The sequence below is a fragment of the Dendronephthya gigantea genome, unplaced genomic scaffold (assembly GCF_004324835.1).
Source record: "Dendronephthya gigantea isolate DGI-Jeju-01 unplaced genomic scaffold, DenGig_1.0 000053F, whole genome shotgun sequence".
Taxonomy (NCBI): Eukaryota; Metazoa; Cnidaria; class Anthozoa; order Malacalcyonacea; family Nephtheidae; genus Dendronephthya; species Dendronephthya gigantea.
The window spans coordinates 815193-825652 of NW_021163063.1; the positions used below are offsets into that span (position 1 = coordinate 815193).

At 39.0% G+C, this 10460-nt stretch overlaps 2 protein-coding genes across 3 annotated transcripts in view; both read left to right on the top strand.

Annotated features, from left to right (window-relative positions):
- The window catches only part of LOC114529016 (centrosomal protein of 112 kDa-like), a 34327-nt gene extending 27904 nt beyond the window's left edge, over nt 1-6423 (top strand). For both annotated transcript variants that reach the window (XM_028550742.1, XM_028550743.1), the window contains 15 exons: nt 371-523; nt 1170-1249; nt 1320-1455; nt 1980-2087; nt 2238-2339; nt 2574-2654; nt 3018-3062; nt 3194-3292; nt 3508-3594; nt 3701-3763; nt 4027-4079; nt 4686-4782; nt 5355-5444; nt 5649-5714; nt 6055-6423. In XM_028550742.1, the coding sequence (XP_028406543.1) occupies nt 371-523; nt 1170-1249; nt 1320-1455; nt 1980-2087; nt 2238-2339; nt 2574-2654; nt 3018-3062; nt 3194-3292; nt 3508-3594; nt 3701-3763; nt 4027-4079; nt 4686-4782; nt 5355-5444; nt 5649-5714; nt 6055-6198 (1404 nt within the window). In that variant the 3' untranslated portion in view covers nt 6199-6423. The remainder of the gene's footprint in view (nt 1-370; nt 524-1169; nt 1250-1319; nt 1456-1979; nt 2088-2237; nt 2340-2573; nt 2655-3017; nt 3063-3193; nt 3293-3507; nt 3595-3700; nt 3764-4026; nt 4080-4685; nt 4783-5354; nt 5445-5648; nt 5715-6054) is intronic.
- A 1308-nt stretch (nt 6424-7731) lies between these two features.
- Nucleotides 7732-10227, top strand: LOC114529045 (serine/threonine-protein kinase/endoribonuclease IRE1-like). Its single transcript, XM_028550769.1, has one exon. It carries the CDS (start codon nt 7732-7734, stop codon nt 10225-10227), a length of 2496 nt encoding a protein of 831 aa, XP_028406570.1.
- Nucleotides 10228-10460: the final 233 nt, after the last annotated feature.

Sequence of the window (10460 nt, forward strand, 5' to 3'; positions counted from 1 at the left end):
TTCAGCTGATAATGATGAGTCGTGAGCACACAGCAGATCAATAACAACGAAACGGGAGGCGCCATAATTATGCTGAGCAAGCGAAACACATTTGCAACATTTTTCTAACGATTTGAATAACATCTCTAGAATGTTCATGGTATTAAAAGTCGCCATGACATCGTCAGTGTTGCAAATACACAATCAATTGCTTTGACGGTTCATGTACACTCGACCTTGGTGATAAAATCCCAGTGAAGATCGAATATTTCCGTATATGGTATACTCGACTTTGGTAAAAAAATAGTGAAGGTCGAATATACGGAATATGGTATACTCGACTTGGGTAATAATAAAATTGAAAATAGATCATTATAATCTCTCTCCTCAGGCCTCTTCAACAATCACCAAGTTGAAGAATGACGTCAGCGAACTGCAGCGGAAACTGAGGAATCTCGAACAACAAAAACAAGACGAAATTCAACAACTCGCCAGCCTTCATCGTCAGGAGAGAACTGATCTTGAACACAATTTTGAAAACAAGGTAGGGATCATCAAAATATCGCAACGGGATCTAAAGCAAGGTTTTGGGATACCCCGTGTTTCCTGTGGATACGTGTGGGGTTATTATATAACTTCAGAGAATTCCAGAGTTTCCAGCGAGATGAATTTTTTTTCAAAATAATCTGTAATTTACTGTTTCTTATTCCAAAATTTGCGTTGGTTGCTATTTGCCAAATAGTCACTCATAACACGATATTGATAACTGTTTTCAATTGATATTTTAAACAGTTACAAAACAAACTCGTGTTGTGTTCTTGAAAATCAGGGGTCAGTTGTATAGAAGACTATATAGTTAACTTTTAACTGTAGTTAAGGACAGAATTGGCCATTCAGAGTTGTGTATTTCTGAGTTAACTAGGATTAGTACTATGCAAAATTTAGCATCAAATGTGGTATAACAACTGCCTAAAATAGACAAGAACACTTCTCGACGTTTCGACCAGAGGGCCTTCGTCAGGAGAGCTAAGTTGTTTGAAGACGCTGCCACGCTGCTCCCTGGTTATATGCGAAATTTTGTTGAAGGGTTCTATACAACTGGCCCCAGAAAAAAAACTTTGTAGAATCGACTGATACGAGGCCTTGTGGCAGTACTTTGTGATTATAACATCATCGTTCCTCCAATCCAGGTTCGCAGCGTGCAAGACGAACTCGCTCAGGTGAGGCGAGAAAGCGATGGACGCATTTGTGATCTTGAAGCAGTTCTTCGGTACGTTTTTCGTGCATCATCTTCAAATCTTTTGTGTGTTTATTAATCATCGCGGCGGGGATGTTTGCAGGGAGAAGAATGCAGAGCTGGAGAAGACAGTTGCAGTACAAAGACAGAAAGAAGAAGAAGCTGAGAATACCTTGGAAGAGTTGAAAAGAAAGATGGAGGAGACCTCAAAGAAGATATTTGACGATACAAAAACCCAGGTGCGAGTTTCCTGCTTTTCAAATCACTTGATTGGTTTTCCGTTTGTAGTAACACTGGATCAATACGAAATGAACCTTATTGGACCTGTAGGAAGAATAGTTCACAACTGATGGAGCTATCCAGTATAAATAAAGTTAGTTTAGTTTAGGTTTCCTCCTGTAGTAACACTGGATCAATAAGAGATGATGGTTACTGGACCTCTATGAAGAACAGTTTAGAACTGATAGAGCTATCCAGTATAAATAAAGTTAGTTTAGTTTAGGTTTCCCCCTGTAGTAACACTGGATCAATAAGAGATGATCCTTACTGGACCTCTAGGAAGAACAGTTTAGAACTGATAGAGCTATCCAGTATAAATAAAGTTAGTTTAGTTTATGTTTCCTCCTGTAGTAACACTGGATCGATAAGAGATGATCCTTACTATACCTCTAGGAAGAACAGTTAAGAGACCTTCCTTATTAGACCTCGGGAAAATATAATGATGCTTAGTTTTTGATGCCATAATTATAATCGTTGTGTTTAGATGGATAAAGTTGAGCAAGACTTGGCGAAGTCCAGAACATCTCGCGAGAAACAAGCCAAGGAGTTTACGAGACAAATTGAAAACGAACGCGCTCGCAATGAGAAATTGGTACGTTCAAAACATTGGTTGATATCCGGTGTGAATAAGCAATAAGTCTAGTTTTATCTCCCCTAAAGCTTTTAAAGCTCATCAGAAGAGACTTGTTGTACTTCCATGCAGTTCAGAACGCGTTATCAATTTTGAGTGGTTTAATTTAAGATTTCAGAGTTGAAGATTTCTTTCGAACAAGAAAAGACGTACCTCATTCGTGAAAACCAGCACGAAAAAGATCTCTTAACGAGGGAACACGAACGTGAAAAGGTTTGCAATGATTACGAGAAACATGTTTCATTGTTTGAGTATTTAAAATACGTTATTATCATCTCTGATAGTGAACAAACTTTAAAACTATAATAGTATATCACTAACATTGTATAATCCAGGACTCTGGTTTGATTTGGGTTCCTGTTTGATGACAATAAGTCTATCAAACTGTCCTTTCTAGAGATTACTTTTAATGCAATCTTGTGTAATAATTTATAATGTTTGTCTTAGGAACTTTATACGGAGAAACAGCAAAGCAAAGTGCAAGAGCTCGAAGCTCAGTCCCGCAGTAAATCGTCCAAAGACGGGAAGGTGAGCTCACTGAGCTGATGTGTTCATAAAGGCTGAGAATGACAAGTATAGAAAATCTCTACAGAATTGTACCATGCAATGCTGTTTTGTCAAAATCATAACGTATTTGTGCTGCTTTTTCCTATATCTTGTTAACAATCGAAGTTTGTTTAATGATACTATTGCACTTTTTGAACAACAAGAACCAAGTTGTATTCTCCAAGATCATATTTTAAAATTCCGCAAATGATAGCCAAGCTCCTTGTTAGGATAGACTGACTAGAGATGCGGCTGAACGCATTCAAATGTAAGTCAAGTTGAAAGAGGTTTCCCGCGCTTATTCCAAAGCAAATATTTAAACTTGTTTCCTATCAATTTGCCCAGGTGATAGCAGACCTTCAGCAAGTCAACGTCTCCCTTCGTGAAGAGGTAATTAAATACGACGATGATCAATAATACGATGCAATCATGCAAGACGCCTTTTGCAAGTTTGCAACCTTTTGTGAGTGTCTTTTTGAACGACCAGGCTTGAATGATGCTCACCTGATGTTGTCTTTCAGTTGATGCAAAAGGAAGCGTTGTACAAACAGCAGTTGGTCGAGTTGGGAATGCTACGTGAAGAAGAAAAGCAAACGTTTAAGAGACAAGAAGAATCGCAGGTATATTGTTGTCATCAGCTGATTTTAAACGATTCTGTTGCGGGCTTGCAGGTATGGAGGCTCGCATTCAAGGTTGGTTCGTAGGCACAAGGAACTTTAAATAGAATTGAATGTTGAACGAAATACTTCACAAAATACGATAGACTATAGTCAGACTGGTATTAGTAGCAACAGCCAACATTCAGTCAGCCAACAGAACTCTGATTTTTAAACAGGCTGCAAAGTTCAGGTCTGAACTTGAACAGGAGAAACTACAACTTCAACGGCAGCACAGCACAGACATGGAGCAGATCTTGGACAAGGTACTGTTGTGCTTAAAATGGTTTCATCTTCCAAAACCTTTTGTTCCGAGAATCAAAACATTTAAACGTCAAAGGTATAACTTTTTTTTTCAATCTTGCGCTGTAGACAAACGGTCGGTTCAAACAAATGGAAGAAGACTACATTACCAGATCACAGAAAATGCAGGAGGTACAACACACTTTGTAACTCCCCCCTTTGTTCCCTCTTATACCTTAGTACTCCTGCACCTCCCTGTATAAAACAAGCACCGTATTCCATACCCACTGAACGTCCCCTATGCACCCTGCATTCCCAACGCTGCACCCTTACTCCCCCTGTCCTCCAGTATCCTTTGTACATTTTACTCACCCTGTGTATCCCTTTTCTTCTAAATCTCTGGGAAAATCCAGTTTATCTTTCCTATTTCCGATTTCTCTTTTATTTTCTTCCAGACAATGGATGCGCTGAGAGAGGAAATACAAACTCTAAAAAATGAAAGAATCACGTATGTTAAATTCTGTTGGTTTTTTTTCTCCCCCTAAATCCCGTACTTTGATTTAAAATTTGCGTGACTGAACTTTGATCTCGGTAAAAAAATTGAAGTGAAATGCCACAGCCAAAGAAGAAAGAAATAAAAATCACTGTCTTATTGGTTGTAAGATGCTCTTTTCAGCAGTGGTGTTGAAATTCATTCTTCTTAACCAGTTCTAAAGTTAGCGAATCGTTGGAATCCATCCATTGCCCTGCAGGTTAAAACAACGTTGCTATATAGGAGAATGAAAAATCCCGAGACTAATGCTCAAATTTCTCGGTTGGTAAACCGGAGAAATTCGAGGATTTCGCACAAGTGGTTTCCAGTGTGCGTGCATGCCTCAGACCCAACTGGTCGGCAGTGGCGTAGTCAGCCTGGCGATTTTGTCCCGCTACGTAAATTTCGACCTATTGTAATTATTCATGTCTTTAGAAATGTATTGTTTTCACACTTAATGAACACCAAAATATTAGCATAGCGGGACAAATCGACAGGCTGGCTACGCTACTGCTGGTCGGATCTCAAGTTCTGAACTTTTTCGAGATCTAAGCCATATTACTACTTGGAATATTGTTTCAGGTTACAGAGCTCCCAAGAGAAACGATTGAGTACGACCATACGTAAACACGAGGAGGAGAAAGCAAGCCTCAAACACCACCATTCATCAATAGTCAAGGTAAATACAACCACAGTTACCAATACCAACACATATACATGTTTTGGAGACTAGATGGAAGTACAATAAAACTCATTATCTATGTTATTGTCCAGGTTTATGCAAAAAACGGTCCCTTATCCGTCACATGTCTATTGTATTTTTGCCCAACTAACCAATAGGAATGGCTTGGCTTAGCTCCTCAACCGTGACTTGAACAGCATGTTAATTCAGACCTTACCATTGCTTTATTTGTTCAAGATACAATAGACACGTGACGATTAAGGGACAATTTTTTGCATAAATGTTCCCCGACATAGTTAATGAGTTCTATTGTACTTTTATGTAGTCTCTAAACCATGTATATTCTATTAACTGTGATACAACCGCGTGAAATACAACCGTTGCATAATCCAATTGCGATAAACCACAATTTGAAATTAAATTTGGGATTTCTTCACGAAATTAAGCGAGTATATATCTCAATTTTCTGTTAAACAGCAGTCTATTTTGAAAGCTAGAGGGATTTATAAAAAAGGTACGTCGAAATTATCGTCATTTTTTAAATTTTGTTTAAATTTTTTTTTCTGCAGTCGCTAGAGAGAGACATTGAAAGACAGAAATCTGTCACAAAAGAGGTTGAAAAACATGCAAGAAATGCCGAAATCAGGTTGCAAGAGAAGGTTTGTGAAAGCAAGTTGGATTTATAGTTTTTTAATGCTTCTCACTTGAAAAATATGTACTCATACCTTTTTTAAGGCGTGTTTACACTTGAGATTTATGCTGCGATTTTAGTAAGAGCTTTCATCATCAGAGCATTCGTAACTAATTACTCCTTCACATCTATCAAAAGAAGAAAATCGCTACAACATACTGTTTTCTTTCAGATTTCTAAATTGCAATATGACTACGAGGAGAGAATGACGAGCCTGTTGCCAATAGAGCTTAAAGAGGTTTGTTGTTGCATATAATCTTGATTGAGTTCATCTGCGGACACTTCGTTTGATGAACCTGATCCTAAAATCTGTCTTCCTGTGGTCCACGAATCACCGAGATTGTTTTAACGTTCTTCATATGAATCTTCAGCTATTGGAAAAAGCTGTTCAGTGCAAAAAGTGTTAAAATTTCAAGACTTAAGCAATTCTTAATACTAGTTAAAGTTTTGCACACAGCATAACCTGGCTTTCTGCGTTGTGATTGGAGGAGGGAAAATGCGCGCTCACGTTATCATGTAGAAACTTCATGTAATAACGTTTTAGTGGATTATTCAAAACGTTTTCTTGTTTAATATAGGAACTCGAGGATACAATTCGTTCGCTACGTCAGCAAATTTCCCTACTGCAGTCACGTGCTGATGTTTTGCAAGAGGAACTGGACGCGACGAACACTCTCTCCTCGACCTGGGATATGTCACGGTTAGATAAAACATGCGAATAGTTCATAGTATCCATATTTGATCGTTATTTATCCCCTGAGCAAATATTTTTCTTTATAACCTATATCATTATGCCCATGTTTTCCCGAAAGATGAGGGTAGTTAAGATATCCCCTTATAAATATAAATCTATATTTTTATCCTGTAAATTATTAGTTGAATTAAATTCTTTTTGTATCTTTTACAATCTCGCTAATCGTGGGAATTCCTGTTGCCAAGATTAGTGGATAATCTGAATAAGAATACCACTTCCGTAATAAAAACTCGCGACGAAGCCTATTTACTAGGTAGAAACGTCGAGAAGTTTTTACAGAGTGTGTATGCAATGAAAATGTCGATTTTCAGGCTTTTAAATCATCTGAAACTTCAATCTTCTCGGCTCATTTCAATACCATCCTTGTCAAATAATTCCAACCAGAAATTGAAGATTTTAGATTCAATGTTGGGCTATGAAAGTGTAAATTGATGAAATTCCTCGCAAGGCCAAGGGGTCATGATGGCGTATGCAGTGTGACACAGTGCGCTCTTCCTGTTTTAAAAATACTATGAACAATTTTGCATGTACTAAGTTAAATTGGCATTTCTGGATAATTTCAACCAGATTCAAACGAATTTGCGTTTTGTAGATGCAGTATATGAGTTATATCTATAAAATCATGTCAAAATGGGACGACCAGTTCCTCATAACCCCTTTAAGCTTCCTCATACACGGTAATTGCGAATTCCTTGTCAAGGAGAATGTAGAATTCCTTTTCCAAAAGAATTCCTTCACTGATTTCTGCTTTGTTCTGTCTTTATTGTTTTATAGAACTGGTATAGTTGACCATTTCTTTCTAGCTTGGGCTTTCTAGCTTTCTAGCTCGGGCTAGGCCATGAAGTAGTCATTCCACTGACACCAAATTGACAGTCTTTTTGGTAGTATGAATTCTTTTTAATACGGAACAATTCATGTATGAGATTGTCACATGCTGACTTGTTGTTGTTAGATTGTCGGGAATACCCAGAAACAGCCAACAATTTTCGACGAAAAAATTAAAGTAAAGTTCTAGCGCTAGTGTGACCGCGACCTATGACTATATACGATGGAGTCAAAAGGACTATTTCTGAAGACGGTCACCGAAGAACTGCTTTATAATATTGTCTACGATGAGAATGGAATCAACCTTTTCGACGTAAGCAAGAAATTTAGGGAAAACACTGGCCATGAACCCATGAATTTTTTTGGTGTGGGTAATATCACTGGCCGTACATTGTTTGATCTCATGTGTGGAATTCCTGGTATAGAATGTAGGAGGGTACAATATGTCATAAATGATTTCCCTCAAGGCGCAATATCTCTACCTTTATTTCGCGAGATCGCATGCACAGATGGTAGTGAGAATATTTACAAAGCATTTAATTGCAAAAGTTTAGGCGAAAGTTTCGTTGCGAAAATTCGGGAGAAGATTTTGATTAAATGTTGTGAAATAATGAGAAAGTATTTCTATGACTTGGGGAACTGCAAGGACGAATTTGGCAATACACCGCTGCACTTTATGGCCGCTCTTCCTGGTGTTAGCGTAGACTGCGACACTTTAGTGAAATGTTTACTAGAAGCTGGCGTTGACCCCCTGGCGACGAACGACGACGGCAAAACGTTTCTACACATCATATTTGGTCGACAAATTGACAGTTCTCTTCGTTTAACACAAGAATATGTTGATAAGATAGATTGGTTCGTTGAGGATAGAGCCGAGTTGTTACAGCTGCTCTCCGAAGAACTGTCGGGGGAAAGGCGTTCTCTGTTGGTGAACATACGAGATTGCAATGGCGACACAGTGTTACATAAATACGCGATGAATACAATGGTTCAAGATGAACTCATTCTATGCGAGAAATTACTGGGTTTTGGTGCAAGCTTGAGGATTCCAAACAACTCCGGTGAAGTGCCTCTTCACTATGCTCATTATTCCTCTTTGTTTGATATTTTCATTCAGAAGGGAGCTGTATGTCGGGCAAGAAATGATCGCGATGAAACACCAGTTTTGTTCATCCTGAAAAAAGCGCTCGAATTCGCGTTTGCCGAGACGTCTGCCGCTGCTGAGCTCGAGAGTCAAGGTTATGTGGAGGTAGCAAGCGACCGAATGTTTATTGAGTCAGCTGAAAGAATACTGGAAGAACTAAGGAACACAGTTTCATACAAAAAACCAACGACAAATACATTTGGGATTCCTGACCTACACGGCAACACTTCAATTGATTTGGTATTGATTGCTATTAGAATTGAATCGTATGATTTTCGCTCTCGATGCACTCATCGAATGGGAATTCGAACATCTTTGATGCAACTACTATGCGAGATGGTACGCCATGCAACACCAATCGATATGAAACACCAAAATAGCAAGGGTCAAAGTTTGTTACATGTTCTTCTCGACATGGGTGATGACCAGCAACACAAGATCATTCAAGAAATATTCGTTCTCCAAAGCCTCCAAATTCTACTAGAGCACCAAACGGATGTAAACGCAGTGGATTTAAAGGGACGCACTCCTCTAGACATCACACGTGAACACTTCGACAAAGGACCAGCCCTTTACAACAGAATTGCTAACTTGCTTATCGAACGCGGAGCAGTAACGGGTAAATCATTCTCAAATCAACCATCGCCTGAATCCAGCTTGCTTCCAGAAATGTCCAATTTGTGTATTCAGACGAGAAAGCTACGATCGTGTCCGAAGCGTCACGGGGAAAACGCGCGTAGTTTAACCAACCCATCAACGGAAGTCGTTGTCGTCGGAAAATATCGTTATTCCAATCAATATTTGATCGGCACCGGAGCATTTAGTTCGGTTTTTATCGCCATTAAAGACGAGTATGACAGCAAAACTGGGATAATCGAATGTCGCGCGTACGCGTTGAAACGGCTTGAAAAGGCGAAGATAAATCCCCAGGAAATCAAACGAGAAATCACGACCTTTCTCAAAATATCTGGCGAGTGTGACAACATCATCAAATGTCACGAAACTGTAGAAGATCGTTCCTTTCAATATCTTTGCCTCGAGCTGATGGACGGTGATCTTAACGAATTTGTCAACAATGAAAACGTCAACAAAGTTATGGAAGAAAATCCATCGATTCATGTTCAAATCGCTAAAGAAATCATCGATGGTCTGGCTTACCTTCACAAGAAGAAGTTTATTCATCGCGATCTTAAGCCAGGAAACATCTTGTACACAACTGATCCAAAATTACATTTCAAGATCACCGATTTTGGATTGACGAAGAATCTGTCCACTTCTTCCTCAATGACGTCGACAAGAGGGAATGGTATTGCCATGGCAGCCGGTACACGATGTTGGATGGCGCCAGAGTTAGTCAGCATGACATCAAGAGAGCACACTGAACAGTCTGATATATTCTCCTTGGGCCTGGTTCTTCATTATCTTCTCACTTTGGGAAAACATCCCTTCGCAACCAGAAATGACGAACCACCTTATCTTATTGAACGTAAGATCGTCGATATGCAGATCAGCCTCGACCTAGCGTTGGGTCCAGAAGCCATTAGCCTTTTTAAAAACCTTTTGACAAAAGATCCTTCCAAGCGAATACCAGCGGCCTATCTCAAACAGCATCCATTTCTCTGGAGCGAGAGCAAAAAGACTGAATTTCTGAAAGCAGTTGGCGATCAACCCGAAGCTGTTAATCCGTTTAATTCAGCAATTGAAAGAAGCTTGCAGATGACAAACATTGGGCAACGGGTCACGATTAATTCTTGGGAAAGGAGCATTCAATTGTTGTATGCTGAGATGATGAGAACGTGTAAATTCAAGAAATATCGTACTGATAAAGTGATCGACTTGCTGAGATTTATTCGCAATGCCTACGCCCACAAACAAGAGAGATCGCTCCAAATACAAAAATATCTTGATGAAAACATCTTCCTTCGGGTCTATCCCACACTTGTTCTTGATGTATTTTCCGTTGTACAACAGTTTGGGCTGGGCGAAAACCGCAGCAATATTCGCCAAGCTTTGAGCTTAAATTTATGACATTGGAGAAATAAATGCTTTCAAAACCCTTACCTTTGGTGATCGTATTACCAGTTTTTCTTGTTTTGAGGATGATGAACACGTGACATTATAGAAGCACAAAATGCGCCATTAAAAGCTAGTGACAGTTTTCTTAGGTGATATTAGAAAATTAGAAACTTTAATAAACTTTTTATATGTACTTGAACTGTAGAAATAAGATTTAATCAATGCTTTTTAGGACATGATCGACA